The sequence below is a fragment of the Anser anser genome (assembly GCF_964211835.1).
Source record: "Anser anser genome assembly, chromosome: 3".
NCBI classification, from domain to species: Eukaryota; Metazoa; Chordata; class Aves; order Anseriformes; family Anatidae; genus Anser; species Anser anser.
This window is the reverse complement of record NC_139722.1, coordinates 83,703,101-83,721,165: the sequence shown is the minus strand read 5'-3', so window position 1 is coordinate 83,721,165 and position 18,065 is coordinate 83,703,101. Positions and strand designations below refer to the sequence as shown.

The following is an 18,065-nucleotide window of genomic DNA, read 5'->3' as shown; positions in this document are numbered from 1 at the left end:
AAATCCTGATAGCACAGATACAGAAGGATGTGCTGAGACGGCTGGGCTGTGCAAGGCAGCTTAATTCCAGCAGCGCTGACATCCAACAGAGCTTACTCACCCCAGTGTCTGCCCTGTGCTCTGCAGCACTCCGGCAGGCCATAGTTGATGAAACACTACAGAAAACAGTTTACTGAGGCCTGTGCAGACTTTGGCTAATTCCTCACAGGCCCCTGATCATGTCTGTGCTGTGCTCCCCAGTGCTTTTTGTTTAGGGGCATCAGGGTGTGCTCTCTTGGGCTGTACAGTTTGTAGAGCTGGGCTTGCCTGGTAGCATTCATAGGGAGCACTGTGGTACTTTGGCTAATGAAACCTCCTTGGCTGTCAGCTGCGCCTGTCAGATGGTTAATCTGCTAACTGCACGTCCACTCACAGATTACTGGGAGCCAACTGTATCTACCTTAAGAACCTGGTGTCCTGGTTTCAGCTAGGATAGAGTTAATTTTCCTCCTAGCAGCTGGTAGGGTACTCTGTTTTGGATTAGGATGAGAAGAGTGTTGATAACACACTCATGTTTTAATTGTTGCAGAGCAGCGCTTACACCAAGCCAAGGACTTTTCAGCTTCTCGCTCTGTCCTGCCAGCGAGCAGGCTGGGGGTGCAGCAGGAGCTGGGAGGGGACAGACCCAGGACAGCTGACCCAAACTGGCCAAAGGGGTATTCCATACCATCTGACGTCATGATAAACAATATATAGGGGTGGCTGGCCGGGGTGGGGGGCGGCTGCTCGGGGATAGGCTGGGCATCGGTCAGCGGGTGGTGAGCAATTGCATTGTGCATCACTTGTTTTGTACACATTATTATTAGTAGTACTATTATCATTTTATTATTATTATTTTCCTGTCTTAATAAACTGTCTCTACCTCAACCCACAGGCTTCATTTTCCTATTTCTCTCCCCCATCCCAGAGAGGGAAGGAGGAGGGGGAGCGAATGGCTGTGTGGTGCTTAGCTGCCAGCCAGGTTAAACCACAACACCTGGGTTGAAGCAAAATGCTCCTGTTAATTTGCCAGGTCAAGAGCTGGAGGAGGATCATGCCACAGGAAGGAAACTTCACCACTGAATTGAGGAGTAGCCTGAAAAGGACTCTTCCTATGACAAAACTCCTATGTCCTCAAAAGCTGCTGCTTTCAGCCCCTCTTTGATTGTGTATATATATATGTATGAGCTAGGAGGCCTATGTTCCTGTTTTTCCCATCTTTCAGTTTTCCCCTTTGAGGCTATGTGTCGCTCCCAGACAGGACTTAACACAAGCTGTAACAAGCCACCTCTTTTCAAAATCTGTGCATTGTATCCTATTTGTATGTCACAGATCAGCATCTGCAACAGATAAATAAATATGGGTTTATTATTAGCAAGTGCTTGATATGCTAGGACTTGGTCCAGAACCCACTGAAATTGGAATCTTTCCCTAGGCATTTAAACAAAACAGTTGTGCAGACAAAAAAAAAATTATCAAGATTAAGTCTAACATCTACTCAGTGTCTATGACATGCTCTATCACTGAACTATTTCCTAACCGATTAGCAAGTTCCCAACTCAATGTGAAAAAGGCAGATAGAGGGTTGCTAATGAAACCTCCTCTCTCTCCAAGCTGTGAGCTGGTAAGGAGCACAGGCTTCTGGTTTGCAGCCTTCTTACAAGATGGACAGAGTTATGGGAACTCATCAGAGAAAACTTGGATGTTTGCTACCTTCCTCTTACACTCATTTTCTGGCAAAAACATAAGGTCATGACTGATTACAAGGGGATAGGTACCAATTGCTGCAGGCAAGGAGGGTGGATCCATCAGGCAAGATTACACCAAGAAGCAATTTCTAAATGTTAGAGGTAACTCCCCAGCCAACCTCTTGCCATGTCTCCGTTTCTGATGTGTGACTGACAGGACTGAGCTTTAAGTAGTACCAGAAGACAAAATTCACAGATGTAAGAAAAGGGAATGCCAGAGAAAGGGCACCGGGTTTCTACTAACACAAACTAAAGGAATGTGCACAATCTGAGAGGTAGGGGAAGTTCTGATATAGTGAAGAGCCAAGCTACTCTTTTTTAAAAAGGGATTATCTACTGAAAATTTTTTCTCACATTACTTCTTCCCTCCTATACACACACACATGCATATACGTAGTCTAAACACTCACTGCCCCTGATATCCCCAGTTAGATGTCACTAGCTGGGGTTACATCTTTGTATCCTTCCCTCCCTACGTCAGGCTGCACCACATCTCCTATCTTCCCTAAAATAATTCTTAGGCTTTGAAAACTGTAGGTGGGCACATCACAGTCAGCCAGAGTGCTCTTCTTCCTTTACTTTAATAGTCTTCCAGCTCACACAAAGAAGCAGGTAGAAAAGAGGAGGTGAGAGGGAAGAGCAAAATGGTCAGTGAATCACTTTGCTCTTTACCTTGTCCTTCAGCTCATCTCTTGCCTTCCTTTCCATCTTCTCTCTCACCGCATCTGCTGATAGGCACAAAGTGGCTCAAATTGAATACCTTGTCACACTCAGAGACAATGCTGAAGGTCAGGGTCATTCTTGGGCTTGCCTACATTAAAGCAGTTACGTGTGCTAGATCCAGTACGTCTCTTTATGCTCCTTACTCTTGCCTGTATCACAACAGGGCATCATTTCAGAAAAACTCTGTAGGTCAGCAGGAACAGGGGAAAAGGTCCTTATTCTCTCTCTGAAGTTTCTGCTTCATAAGCTTACTGGGACAAGGACTATCTTTTTTCTTACCTGACTGGAAGTGATGTTGATTTCTGAGGCATCCGTACACACTAACACTAAAACTTACAGCTACGGGCAGCCAGAGGCAGATGGTGTTCACCTCACATGGCAGTCCTGAAACGTGTTCTCTGACTAAATGTGAAAATCCCCATCAGGTTGTGGCTGACAGTGAACCATCCCAGGAAATTCATGTATCAGGTTGAATTTAACCTAATGACTGCTGGAGAAATTCAGTGAAGGTGGACAGAGTTTCCAAGATGGAGTACCATGTGGTTATCTTCATGATGCATCTCACCAGACACTTTATATCTCTATTTGGTATTTCTCTAGCTTTATTTCACTGATTAGAGCAAAATAGAATGTCTTACTCTGCTCTGAGCAGAGATTTCTAAGAGGAGCTGCTAACCGGACAGGAACAATAAAGTGGCCACCACCAATGTCACCCACTAAACTATGTCCCTTAGCACTGAGTCCAACCTTTCCTTAAACACCCTCAGAGACAGTGACTCCACCACCTCCTTCGGCAACACATTCCAATGCCTGACTACTCTTTCTGAGAAGAAATTTCTCCACCAAAAAGAAATTTCCAACCTGACCTCCCCTGGTGCAACTTGAGGCCATTCCCTCTAGTCCTGTCACTAGTTACCTGTGAGAAGAGGCCGACCCCCAGCTCCCCATACCTTCCTTTCAGGCAGTTGTAGAGCGCAGTAAGGTCTCCCCGATCCTCCTCTTCTCCAGAGTAAACAACCCCAGTTCCCTCAGCTGCTCCTCACAGGACTTGTGTTCCAGACTTATATGGGTTGCGGGCATTAAGTCAATCAGAAATCTAGCTCTGTCTCTCATCCAGATTCATGCTGCAACATATCGCTCCCAGGTGATGTGCCATGTCCCGCTGTTGTCAGCCACGTGAAGCTGTTGGATCAAGGTTCAGGGTTATGGTCTACTTATTACTGTGAGGTTAGCATGAGGCCAGGCGAGCCACCCTCACACAGGCAGGATAGGGATGTGGTGTGCAAGGCCAGTGAGCCCCAGAGAAGACCCTACGCACTGGGGCCCCCTGTGCTGTGGCCCTGTGGAGGCCAAATGCACCCTGGTACCAGGGTGCTGTGGTCACAAATATTTGTATGGACCTACAAATCACATGGCACACGCTGTGGTGCAGCAGGGAGAGAAGGTGGGCACAGGAGGAGGGCCAGCTGGGCTGGTGGGGCAGGCACAGTGCCAAGGGCCAATGTCCTGGGGCCGGGCCGGGTGGGGTGGTGCCTGCATGTCTCTGCCCCGTGCCCTGGATCCCACAGAGTGACCAGGGGGAGGAGCAGTTGGGGCTGAGGGCCCCCGGTGCTGAAGTGGCCATTAAAACTCCATGGCACCCAGCAGTGGTTGGTCTCCAGCATCGGTGCTCTGGAAGGTTCTCCGTAGGCAGCAGTTTCCACAGCAGTCGACTGTTACTCCTCTGGCATTGTGCTGCTCCTGTAAAGGTAACCACACTACACACCCTCACACCATCTCCGGCCTGGCCAGGCCTGGCCTGGCCCACTGCAGCTGCTGAGCTTGACTGGGAGGGCTAGAGTTTGTCCCAGGAATTCAGAGTTTGTCCTCAAAACTGTGGGCTTGAGGAAGTTTCATGGCTGCACAGGACCCAGCTGGGCACTGAGGTGAGGCAGAAGCTGCCATGGATGTGGGAGGTGTTGGGCAGCAGGGCACGGTGCTAGGAGCAAATCCACAGAGAAATTGCCAGTGGCTCAGGAAGGCCCTGTCTGTTGGAGGTGAGGGATATTGAAGAAACGATCACCATGTGCATGCCCTGCTCGTTAATTCTGGCAGAGCATCCACTTCTGGCTACAGCCAGGAACTGTGCTAGAAGGGCCCCTGACCCCCCCAGTGTGTAATTAGCCCTCTGTGCCAGGACTGGTGCAAGGCAGTGAATTGCAGCAGGGTGGTGTATTTGATGAGGTGATTATTTACCTCTTGTAAACACTCACAAGCACCGCTGAGCTGCAAGTAAATCATATTTGATGTTTTCACACCATACGTGCTCCTGCCATAAAGCTTAATACAATTTTCTGTGCCAGAGTTGTAGCCTTGCTTAAAGAGCCAGCAAGGGGAACCCCAGCTGCAAAAGCGTAAACAGTTGGGCAGCAGGGTTGTGGGAGACACATAAACCATGAAAGAGAGTCCTCACAGCCTTCTGAGGTAGGGCAGAAGGCCAGTTTAGGCTTTCACTCACTGGATGTTTTCCATTATGATTTACATACATCATTAAAGCTCAGTTCCTGGCAGAGGGATTGCTAGCAGCAAAATGTGCTCCCTTTATAGGCTGCTAACCTGAAAACTAACACTTGTTTCTCAGAAAACAGTACTCCGCCTAAACAGTTTGCCCATAATGTGAGAAACTGTCAGAGAACTGTTAAAACAGTGGCCTTACACCAAAACGTTTTTCCATTTTAGTAACTCCTGAAACTGCTCTCTCCCTGAACATTACAGCATTTTTGATAGCCTAAGTGTGGGTCAGCTCTTGAGAAAGGGGAGGAATTACGTGTGTTGAACCATGTTGCAGATCTAGCGATCTGCATTGTACCTGTATTTTGTAACATACATCATGAAGTCCTGGAGACTTTATAGGCCTATGTGACGCTTCCATGTAGAACTGCTGTTCAAATAAGGGTACTTAACTAAGCAGATGCTATGTTTTAAGAGGCTTCAGATGTAGCATCTGAAATGCAGTTTGCATAGACTTTAGACTGAGTTCAGGCAAAAATAGGCCATGCTATGGCAGCAGCCGTCATGCCTATATTTCAGGAAATCCACATTTTCTCAGGGATAGCCTTGGAATCCTCCCTGAACTATGATAAGAAACTTTCATCAGACTTTATAACTAAACTAAGATACCAAGCCAAGGCTTTGCAAATGAAAATCTAATTAGAACACAAGCATTTTCATAAATTCGTAGTTGCAATATTCATATGAACATTTTAATCAAAAATAAGGACAAAATATTTGAGGGTTTTAATATTTTTGTAAACATAAACTCTTAAGACTCTTGCTGTCTTCATCTCTGATGAAGCCAGGGCAGTGGTGAATCACAGTCATAAAATTTACACTGTAAGATCATTTCAGATGGAAAAGATTTGTATACATAAGCTAGAAATAACAAGGGAATCTGTGCTGCTTGTTTCCTAAGTCTGAGGCTCTGCTTTGCAGTTAGTTGGTTTAAAGATGGAGAAAGAAAGGAAATTTTTGTTTACATATTTCTTGTGTGTGTAAAGAAGGACATTTTAAGGTATGTGAATATAGTCATTCTTTTTTTTAAAAGGTGTTGAGGATCTAGGGTTTGTCAGTGTGAATGGTCATCTCTTGAACTAAAGGAATAACAAAATTATACAACTGTGGTCACTGTTGTACAATAAGGTGTACACTGACAAAACTGTAAGGTACAATACATTTTTCATCAGTGTGATTTGCTACTATTTAAAGTCAATAAAAGGCTGGAACTGAGACTCCTTTGTTCTTCCAGTACTGACAGATAAGGAGAGTCTACTGATTGCTGTGCATAGGAGAGAGTTAGGACTGAAGACATTATTCATTTGCATAATACTTGTATTAACACAGTTTTCAGTCGTGTGGGATTGCTAGATTGGGCTGGTTGTAGATTCATCATAGTCAAGTACCTATGCTTTTGCTTTTTAATTCTGAGGGACAGTATAGTGAATCAATGCCCACATTTTCTGGCCAAACAAGAGATACAGCATCTTCCAAGGGCAAAGGAAGTGCCCAAGATGACTTAAAAATTGGTGTGTACAGACATGCTTAGATCAGACATTCCTATGACTAGCAGGCTTACTTCACGTTCAGTGCATACTGTATATATATTCACATACCTTGGAGTTCTTCTGAATTTCCCTGGGAAGATGGTGTCTAGGACTGTGCTGCTGTTAACAAACATTTTTACCTGACATGCCTCTCACTCCTGCATGGTTCGCTGGAATGAACACACCAGGAGAAGGTTATAGGCCAAAATAACTGCTCTGGTGAGCCATACTTAGCCCACAGTCCACACATCATACCTTCAGTACAGTGGAGATTCATCAGAGATCTAGATTACAACCCCTGCCCTTCCAGCTGCAGTCTGTAAAGTGCTCTTGGCACTTCTTGCAGTGATGAACACTGCAGAACTATATATGCCCTGCACTGTTCAGTACTTGTCTGTGCCTGCTGGCAAGAAAAGCTGAACTACTTTATCAGTGCTGATGGTCACAAAGCTTTTGGGCACCTGCAAGAACAGGGCAGATCACGCCTGTCTGAGCCTCCTTGGCAGCCTGTGAGCTGAGGGACTTTCCTGCAATGCTGACACGACAGGTGAGATTTATAAAGCAAATGTTGTTTACTTTTTTGTGCTTTTAGTGGGATTTGTTTGGCAATGACTGTTAGCTAGAAAGTCTTTAAATGGCACACAGGACGCCAGAGAGCAAAATCTAAGAGTGTGACAATGAGCCTTATCACTACATCAATCAGTACAGTCATGGCTTTTGGGAATCGAGAAGTCTTTTTCTTCTGCAGCACTATCTTTTTTCTTTTCAGCTGGTTTCACAGCTAACCAGGATTTCTCTGTGTCAAAACCACAAGCCTTTCTTCTTTCCTTTTTGATACCAGTTGAATTGCTGTGTCTGAGTTTCCAAGGATGTTTACGCATCAGCAATTCATGTCCTTAGGATTTTCATTTGTTTGATTATTTTTGTTTAGTGATATTGGGGAAAATTTCCATCCTATTGATGGAAAGTTAGTAGTAAATTTCTTATTACTGAGGAATCAGTGAGGCTGTGGTTGCATGCCAGAAGATGAATATTTAATGGAACAGCATTAAGGGCCAATGAAAAGAGTGAGAAGGCAAATGCAGAGGCCAGTATCAGATTTCTGGGGCAGGAGACTTGTCATAACTCAATCACATCATAATTCTGAACATAGATAGAATCCCTAAATCCAGAAGTGAAAAAGGGGGAGGAAACAAAGGAAAAAATAGGACTTACATCCTGCTTTTACAGAGGGCCTCACTCATCTTTAAGTACTAGCTGAAGCTTATCTAACCTGTAGAATTTTTCTACAGAAAAATCTGCATAAAAATCTGTCACCAGAAATAGAAATACACACTCATATGTTGTTCTAGGAAGACCACAGTGTCTCATTACATGTAGTGCTATTTTCACTCATGTGCAATCAATTATTCAAATAATTTGTTGACAATTAATATAATTATTTCTAATCATTCCTGATTAGACTTGTGGAATTATGTGATTACATGAAGATCTGTGCATCATAAATGCAGGAGGCACAGCCTAGAAGAAGAGGAAACTTCATTTTATTTTTTAGTTTATTCAGTTTTACTAGTTAAAAGGACTGAGAAAGGTTAATTTATGCAATCCCTAAAAGGATTACAGAACTCATAAGAGTGAAATTACTGCCTTTATTAGACTTCTTTTTGTCAGTTAGGTAGTAGGACTTCTTCAGTTATAGAGTGGAGAATTCAATGGCTTTTTTGATAATCAGGAAGGATTAGAAACATCTGGTTTGTGTGATTGACGTGCAAATAATGTGAATGTTTATGTTTACTTTCTACAAAATCAAGTCTGTAGTGCTAAGATAAGTAGGTTATTCCTGAGAGAACATAACCACTGAAATACAATGAGGTAATTCAAAACTAATTTGTTTTTAATCCACCTGAGGGTCTTTGCCTTTCTCATGATACGAATTTACATTTCTTGTTTCCTTCTACAGTAGACTCATTTAGGTACTTGTAGTTATTTAGAATCTTACTCTTATACCTGTGCTTTGAAGGTGTTGAGATGTATTCGATAAGCATCTGAACATGGTTTCAAAATAGATCCTGTCAAACAGCAGTTCGCACTATGGGGTAAAATCTAGCTCTTACTGAAACCAGCAGAAACTCCCTGCCGATTTAATTCAATATTGGAAGTATCTCACAAGGAGTGATTATTGCAGAAAAATCATACTGGCTAGATGAGCTTTAGTTAATACTTAAATCACAAATACATTTGTTTTTAAACTTTATTTTAGGATGACATTTCATATGACAACCGTCTAGAAAAAAAATCACTATTTCTGTACATTTACAAATGTATAATCACATTTTAATTTATATTAACTTTTATTTTAAGTTCATCAGACTGCATAGGTGTAGCCTTTCAGGAAAGAAATGAAGATATATGAGACCTACTGAAACTGCTTCTACATTGTTTTTCCTTGGGAAGCCTTGCTAATGTGTACCGCTACCTGCACATGGTAACTCATCTGTCTACGCAGAATATGTTTTCAAAACCATAATGCTTTTGTGATGCCAGGAACCAGTACTACATCTGCTCTGGTGATACAGTATCAGCAAATGAAGAGTGAGGAATATTTCCCTACCAGAAGTTTCAACACGCTAGAAGATGTTGGCATGACTTCTGCTGACAGAGGAAAGTTCTCCTCAAAGGTTTTTAATACTCAGAGTAATGAAACTTCAGCTAAAGAGCTCTCTCTGGGAAGATGCCCCTTACTAACTCATACTGACCGAGAGGACAAAGCACCAGTTTCAGGAATCTGTGAACATCTTAAGGTTACTGAAGAATCTGAAGCTGAGATTTTAAAGTATGATTTAGAGATACCACCTGAAGCCAAAGTCTTATCAGTACCACTTTCTTATTTCCCACCTGCGATGCAGCAACTGATGTCAGACAGAACTAAAAATGACCCTGAAGTAAGGGAGGCTACAGAAATACCAACTGTTACTTATATTTGGCCAGTAATAAAGATGGAAGAGGCTTCCAAACCCTTTTGGGACAATTTTCCAAAGTCCTTAATTCCAACCCGCACAAATTTAGCAAGACCTTGTTCTAGTCCTGATACAGTAACTGAAGGTGTGAAAAGTTCCCAGATAATCCCAGTGAAAAAGTTCGCAGGAGAAGAGCTAGTCAGCAAGACAGCAAGATCATATCCTCTTATTGTAAAGTCATCTAACAGCGTTGTTTCAGGAATTTTAAGGTCGTTGACCGATATCAAGTATAAGGATTATAAAAATGTTGTACCACTTTCATCTGTCAGCCCTTCTGAAGAGAAAATGAAAGTTCCAATCCTTAAGGAAAATGCTGTGATGATTCATAATGGGAAAGTCTACCTCCTGTACGTAAAGAGTCACAAAGTTCTGCCACTAAAAATAGAAATACAAAGACGAAATACGTTGCTTAGGAAGACCACAATTTGTTTCATTCCTTGCAGAGCTATCCATGACATAACTACCAAAGCTTCAGATACACTCCTGTCAAGACAGTGTGTTGCAAAACAGAACATAAAATGTCTTCCAACCCTTGCTACCCACCAAGATGAAATTTCAAAGGTAACACATTTCTTTTCACACAGGATGACTACCATGTCTCAGCCCAAGCAGTGCTGTCCTCTAAGTGGGAAAGGACAACAGGCAGTAAGTAACCTGTGATGATCAGTTGAATGTATGTGTAAGGACAGTAAATTAGTCTCCTCTTAGATACAGTCAAATGCAATCAAAGTACATTATTCAGCAGATTTATAACAGAAAAAATGCTGTGAAAGACAAATGTCCTGACTGTGATTTCAATTTTTTGGAGGAATCAAACACAACTCCAGTGGACACAAATCACTGTAGAGTAAATCAGAGTAAGGTTTGCAGGTCTTCGAGACTTTGAGACAGTTTAAAAAGAAAGTATAATTAGGTAGTGCTGAGAAAAAAAAAATCCATATGTTTCTAAAGACAGGTGATGAGTGCCATCAGGATCACATTTTAAAATAACACTGAAATTAAAGATTAGAGAGAAAGGGCTGGCTGGCAACAAATGAATTGAATTGACTGAATCCTGAATTTAATTAATCCCACCCCATGGCACTGAAGTAGGAAAGAATGTAGAAATGAGACATGAAAGAAACGGGTGGGAGGAAGACTGCTACCCAACACTCACTTTCAGGTAGTAAACTTCTACTCTCTTGTTTCAGTTACTCAACAAGACTGATTTCCAATCCGAAGACGACTTGCAACCAAGAAATTGGAAAGAAGTACGTAAGGAAGAAGACAACAAACTAAGGAAGGAATTTGGTATTCTTAAAGATGTAAGAGTCCATCTCACAAGGATAAGGACCAGTGAACTTACAAAGGATTCTGACAAAGCTTCTACATTTAAATGGAAGGTAACCACCAGGACAGAGAAATAGAAAAAAGTGTCAGAGGACACTTTTGTCCACATACATAGGACACCTAATTGTCCATATACAAACATAAACCATTCATCACCTTGATGTGATCATTACACATCATTAATACACTCTTCAAAACATTTGAGCCCTTGTCATAAAACATTTTCCATTTGAGAGCCTCACTCTGTCTTTGCAGATTACATTCTTTTGTTATATTCTGCCATTTTCGGCAAACTTTGACTAAACACTGTGGAAAGAATAGCAGATCAGGCCAAAGGTAACTTTTATCATAAGAGTTAAGATTTCAAGTGGGAAAGAACTTCTTCATACAGGGAATGGGAGGTCTCTGCTGTCTTAATCTATAAATCACATCTCCAGTTGCACCATGCCCAAATGAAGTGTGTCTTTTTCATATGTACATATAAAATTATTTCTGATAACTATTTAATAACACTTGTCATAAATTCTGCATAAATACTCTGAAATAACACACATTTAATTCATGACATCTTAAATATACCAGTACATCGGAATCTGTATATCTCTCTTAAATGCAGTTGTATCCCTTTCAACAGCACACGAGAGTAATCACAATAGAAACTAATATATGCATTTAAATTTTCCCCAAATATGAAACTAGTCAAACCACAGGATGCCTGCCCAGATCTGTTTTTACTAACATTTAGTTAACCTATATGTTTAGCAAAGACACTAATTTTGGAATTTATCTTAAAAACTCAAACTCGGTTATGCTGTCCAGATTTGCCTAGATCAGATCATTTTATTCAGTTAATAAAAACTGTCATGTTAAGAGTCATCAGCATCAACTGAAGTAAAATCAATGTATGTATATTGGATCCTTTTCGTTCAGCATTACACTCTGCCACTTGAACCGGTTTTGGTAAAAAAGAAGAAAAATAGCTAAAGCAATGGGAATAATCTCAACTCAGAAGAAGGAGAAAGTGCATTCAACCCAGAGATGCAGCACAACACAGAACAGGAAAAAGGGGGAAAAAAATCTATGCAGTCAGTGTGTAAATCTAAAGAACACCACACATGCTGCCAGATCCTCTTTTGGGAAGGGCACTTGAAAAAACCCTGTGCGTTCAAGATGATGCAAATGAATTTTCCAAAAAGTAAAACATTACTTTCTGGTTGGTGAAAGGATACTTTCTCTGCAGATGTACCAGTTGTAAAGGAAGCATCAAGAGAAAGAAGAAATGTAAACAATCTTTAAAAATCCTTAAAGAATGAGAAATAGCAGTAAATAGCAGTAGAAGCAAAGTATAAGAAAAAGCAGCAGACATGAAAAATGGTTCTCACTGCTCTTGAACTACAAAACTTCAAATTGGTGTTTGGAGAGGATTGCTTGTTGTGTTTTCTAGTCTGCTTCTATTCATTTCTTTCTTTCTTTTTTTTAAGATTACCTCAGCCTTTACTTTCATATATAATATCTTGAAAACACATTGATCATTCCTTCTCTCAGAATCTCTTCTGCTGAGCGGTTTCATTATTACAGCCTGAATGTGTTCTCTCTTCCCCTAGTGGAAAAGTGATGTAGTTAACAGGCTTCCAGAGCTGTGGGAGGACCATTACATACCTACAGAGAAACAGGCCTCCAGTACTCAGAGCTGTTGATGTCTACAGAAGACCACTAACCAGAATTCATTACACAGATTGCTCTAGATTACTTGTTGAATTAAATGCCATTATAGCTTGTTACATGTGATCTTGTAATTTCAGAAAGTCGACTTTAAATGGCAGTCATTTTGACAAAGTTAACCTTTTTTTTTTACTGCAACTAATAAAATACCAATATTATGAAGAACTACACCTATTAATATATTTTTCAAGGGTTTCACCTCCAATATTCAAATCCTGTGGCACAGTGAAGAAATTGGCATATAATTAAAATCTGACCTACATGCAGTTTCCTAAGAGGCTGTACTGTCAATGGACAGAGGGACAGCCCATGGCAGCTCACTCCTCCTTTGGTGGGAGTATGGAGACTGAGGACCACTCAATAGGAAAATTACAGCAGGGAGAGAAAAGACAGAGTTCAGCTTGCCATTTCACTGGACAGCCTCAATCTGGAATTGAAATATATTCAACTACCAACTCTTTGCGTACAAAAGACTGACAAGAGCACTAAATCAGTAGTACTCACTAGAGTATTTTGTCTGAATGCCTGGGCTGCAAAATAGGCAATTGCTAATCTGTTATTCTGAGTTTCTTTCCTACCTGGCTATGGCCCCAGATTGCTTACTGCTACTAATATGCCACATGTCCTTAGAGACAGACATGTCCTAAAGTTTGCTTTAACACTCAAATAGGCATTCTTATGTAACATAGTAAGGAAGAGACCCAGTCTTATTTCTCTTTAAACAATGGGGGAACCATAACTGCATCCAACACCAACTTAAACTGACAGAAAACCTTTAAGAGCAACAATAGCATATGGTAGTGTACAATGCATAAATCCAGACAGACCATTTCAGACTTTCTGGATATACTACTGGTACTGGCTTTATAGCATCCCCTTGGCCTGCCTGTCCGTGCCATTATCCTGAAGCTGATGTTTTTGCTGCATTGAACCCTGGCAATTTAAGGTTGTTACACACTCTCGCTTTGACAAAGTGGGAGCTGTCTGTTCTTTAACAAAATAAACTCCTTCATTTCTACCTGAATTACTTCAAAAGGTACTGAACTTCATTATATTCACTGGTTTGAGTATTATTCCTGTGTAAGTAGCCTGCAGGAAGGCAGCCAAAACTGCTTAACAAATGCCTTTTTCCTCAGCGAACAGTACATTGCCTGCAGACAGGCTGAGTAGCCATTAGAGGAGCCTGAAAAGAGGTTATTTCTCTGGTGACATCACCTGACAAAATGCAGCAAGGCACGATGTGGTATTCATAAGAACTGTATGGATCTTTTACTCAGTAATCCAATAACACTAACCAAATGACTGGGAACTCAGGCTTTAATTTTACTAAACAGCCTAATACGTCAATATAACCTTGTTGGCCTACAACCCAAGCATCTTAGGGCTTATACCTTTTGCACTTAACCTGATATGCTGTTTGCAATGTTTTCTGGTTTTCTTATGAAACTACAGTACAAGAAAAGCACATGCTCTCTATTCTAAATGTGTCTACTGTAGTGCCAAGCACTACACAGCCGCTAGCTGTGCACAGATGTAGATACATCTCATTGCCATGTTCTCATTTCCTGAAAGCAAAATAAGATTGGAAGTGACATGAACTCAACTGAGTAGAGTGCTAGGGTACTTTATCCAGCAAGTATAAATTGCTCCATTGTTTGGTGTTTATTTCTTACTCTATTTAGTGTCTCTTTTACACAGTGTAATAAATTTGACAGGATGTCCTATCTGTATTAGCTAATGTAGGAGTGTATTTTAGAAAAGGTCTTGAAGGTTTTGGGTGGCTCTTCTCTATTAACAGGCAAAAAGGGAATATTTTATTAGAATGACAGAAAACCAGATACCATTTAACAACTTACAGGTTCCTCTACCCATCAGGTGATTTAGATCTTTACTGACAGCAAATACCTTGTAATAAAGAAGTGGCTTCCTGCTCACACACACACACACACAAATGCCTTTTTAAAGTACAGTGCGAAACAAAGAAATGTGTAAAGTGTGAGCCTTATCCCACTAACCTTCCAACCGTGTATTTTATTCTGTCCTGGGTAGCCCTCATTGCAGCCTTGTTCCAAGCAAGAATCTGCACATATGGGCCCCACAGACCCAGTTCATCTTCGTGAAGCTGAGTTCCCGTCTATAACTATCCCACAAACACACCACTTCTGGCAAATACAAGCTATATAATACAAACAAAATAGACATTTCTCTCCCATTATTCAAGTCTAGAAATATCCCTCAAACATCAGGTTTCCAGCACTGTGCCAAAACCAACACAACATAAATAATTACATCTTCTAAAAAGTGAGGCCTAACTTTGTTTTCATTCTTCCTTCTAGTTACCAACATTTTCATAATTTTGTTTGGAGTCTAGATCAAACCCATCTGAAATTGCCAAACCAGCCACAAATAACAGCGTACTATCTAGGAAGAATGACAAGGTTTTCATATTTGACAATTTTTAGTTAAATAGTCCTTCTTTTAGTATTTTTCTTCCTTTTTTTTTCCTCCATTTTATTGCTGTAATCAATGATACAAACGCTTTCCCCAAACAATTTTTGAGGTAGAAATCCTGATCTTTAGTTTTAAGCCCCTGAAGAAACAGGAATAACTCTGAATTATCCATCAGTGTTCATGTTTCAGATGATTCTTGAAATTAGGTTCTATACAGTTAGAATTACTCAAGAGATAAAATGGCTCTATCTTCTTTAAATTTAAAGAATTTATTTCTGTCTTATTTATATATCTGTCTTTATCTCATCTCATGAAAATTAAGCTTATGTAGAGGTTACAACAGCATGATTAAACCCCAGTCTTTCTGGAAAAACTTTTGACATGCAAGTGTGGCTTGACAAAGGGGACACCTGTGCAAAATATTTCCTTTCCATATGCAAGACAAGATTTATAAGCAGGGATAATACCAGTCACCAGTGTAACTAGAATATTTAGAAAAATTCCTTCATGCCCGGAAGTAGGGAAGAATGTAGAAACAAGCCGTGAAATAAACTGGGGCGGGAGGAAAACTGCTATCCAACACTCACTTTCTACTCTTTCTTGTTTCAGTTCCTCAGCAAGGCTGCCTTCCCATCCAAAGAAGACTTGCAAAAAACAAGAGGGAAAGAAGCATGTCAGGAAGAAGACAATGAACTAAAAAAAGTATTCGGCATTATTGAAGATGGCAAGAATCTATTTCGAGAGGACAGCAATTTAATATAACTCCCTTGTTCACGTTCTTAATCTGCAGCGAAGTTAGTTATCAATAACAAATCAGTATTTCTTTTAGATCTATTATCTCTTGTTCAATCTGTACCATTAAACTTACATTTTGTCAGCTGGATTTTAAACCAACAACTCCTGCTTCTTCCAAGATCTCTGAGAATGATCTGCTTTTAGTGTCTCAACATAATATCAAAATGTGCCCCAGAAATCAATCTGCCCTTTCTTTGCAGATTATATTCAATTTGTTACATTTTGTCATTTTCTGCTGACTTTATAGTCAGTAGTTCTTTGTAGTTAGTTACTGAAGTAATAAAAAGATGCTTTACCTCCTCTAAACTGTTCCTTCTTTCTTTCTGTTTTGTGTTCATGAAAATTAATTTTAGGTAGAGGTTGCAATACTGGATTAACCCACTTTTTTTTTTTTTTTTTTTTTGAGTCTTTTTGAAGCACGTTTCACATGAAGTACCCCTTTCTAAAGGGGACAGAGTAACTAGAATATTCAGGAAAATAGACAAGCATCGTATTTTAGCATTAAATGCCAAGTGAGAACAATTTCTAAGCATATAATTAGGTATGTATATATGGTATGTATATATTAGGTATTACCTAGACAATCCAACAATCCAAGATAAAAAAATAGTTGGTTTACATACAGTGAAGGAGTTGCTCATGCAAGGAAAGCATGGTAAGTAGGTTATTTACAGACAGAGTGACAGATATTGGAAGACTGTGAAAGGTAGAGATTGTGGAGTGGGGATTACAATGCATCACAAATGGCACATACAAATGAAGATCCAGAAATTATAATGCAACACAAAAGCAATGCCTACATTTTTCACCAGATTTTTGGTATCAAGTATGATTATTAATTTTAGCTACTGGTAGTGTATTTCATCAAAATCTGTAGGCTTAGGTGCAGTTTTAGAATACATAGGAGCTGATGGCAAATGCAGTCATGTAGCTTTCTTGGGTGGTCCAGCAAGCATCCTGGGGACACAAGTCCTTAATTTTCACCCACATGATGGTAAAGCTGAAAATACTTTCAGAAAAAGTAATTAGGGAAAAAAAAAAAAGGGTGTTTTAAGATTGTGAAGGTTTTTTTTTTTTATTATTTTGGAGAGGCTTGAAATGTTATGCAAATTATCCTGACACCACAACTTTGAAATAATTTGTAGTAAAGAAAAAGTGCTTGGAGTTTGTCAGTTTGGGAGAAGAAGAGCGTTCAAAGCATTATGAGTAATATGGAAAAAAATAGCATGGAAAAAAAATAACATACATGACTGAGGAAGGTCATGAGATCACTGACTTCTCATGTACTGTGTGTACTGTGCTCAGTATTTGACCTTTCACATACGGTAGAGCAGTGGCAGAGGGACCACCACCAGAGATTTCTTTGCTTCCATTTGACAAAGACCAGCACTCACCCTTCTGTACTCTCTTCTGCCTCTCAGAGGCTTCCAGTTAAAGAGTCTTTTCTACTATACTATGTCTCGTTGGCTTTCAAATAAGATGTTGTATGCATCAGTGGAAGGCTTTATAATTAAAAGACAGAATTACAAGGGAGAGAAGCAAAAATAAGGGGTTAGGGATAGTAATTTGCTATCTTTGAACAGGCAAGAACCAAGGGAATAATTTTGCCAATTGATAATGCAGAGCCTCTGCTTCTGAAAGGGAACTAATAGGATAGAAAAAAAAAAGTTGAAGCTTTCTAAAATTTTATGTTGACAACTTATGTTTCCCAGAAAGTACATAATAAATGAAGCATTTACACGGCATAAAATCAAGATTAACTCTGGGATTTTCTTAAATCAAGTTGGTGTTAATTTGTAATATACCACAGTAGGGTCTCATATATCTGCTTTAATTTATTGGCTTGTGTTTGTGAATGCAGTCACAAGTAACCCCAAGGCTAAAAGCATGTGAATCACTCCCAAGACCTCTGCATTCAGGGAGTTACCAATGGTTCCAAATGAGACATGAAGTAAGTTCTTCCATGTAGACAGTCACCTCTGATTAGGTGCCCAGTTATTGCTGCTGATGTTGACCATTTCTGATTGCCAGCTTGCTCACATTTTGCTGCTTTATGACACGACAGCTCGCTTCTCTACAGCCTGCCTCCAGCACAACAGCACGCCATGGATCAGCAGAAGTGCTGAAACATGTCAATTGTATTACTTGATGAGGACAAAATGGCCAATAATTTGTGAGAACAT

At 40.4% G+C, this 18,065-nt stretch overlaps 2 protein-coding genes across 8 annotated transcripts in view; one reads left to right on the top strand and one right to left on the bottom strand.

Annotated features, from left to right (window-relative positions):
• The first annotated feature begins 753 nt into the window (after positions 1–753).
• LOC310897102 (ligand-dependent nuclear receptor-interacting factor 1-like) lies at positions 754–16,885 on the top strand. 7 transcript variants are annotated; one of them, XM_083830325.1, is made up of 5 exons: positions 754–4,237; positions 8,930–9,932; positions 10,170–10,230; positions 10,776–10,967; positions 15,697–16,885. In XM_083830325.1, exons 2-5 carry the CDS (start codon positions 9,106–9,108, stop codon positions 15,847–15,849), a joined length of 1,233 nt encoding a protein of 410 aa, XP_083686451.1. In that variant the 5' UTR covers positions 754–4,237; positions 8,930–9,105; the 3' UTR covers positions 15,850–16,885. The 7 variants fall into 7 exon arrangements, with proteins under 7 accessions (XP_083686451.1, XP_083686450.1, XP_083686448.1 ...); XM_083830324.1 differs by lacking the exon at positions 10,170–10,230 and adding an exon at positions 10,029–10,146; XM_083830322.1 differs by having other exon boundaries at positions 10,029–10,230.
• Positions 16,886–17,418: 533 nt separating this feature from the next.
• Positions 17,419–18,065, bottom strand: part of LOC310897108 (uncharacterized protein) — a 50,802-nt gene continuing 50,155 nt past the window's right edge. The window contains exon 12 of the mRNA XM_083830349.1: positions 17,419–18,004. Within this exon, the coding sequence (XP_083686475.1) occupies positions 17,878–18,004 (127 nt within the window). The 3' untranslated portion in view covers positions 17,419–17,877. The remainder of the gene's footprint in view (positions 18,005–18,065) is intronic.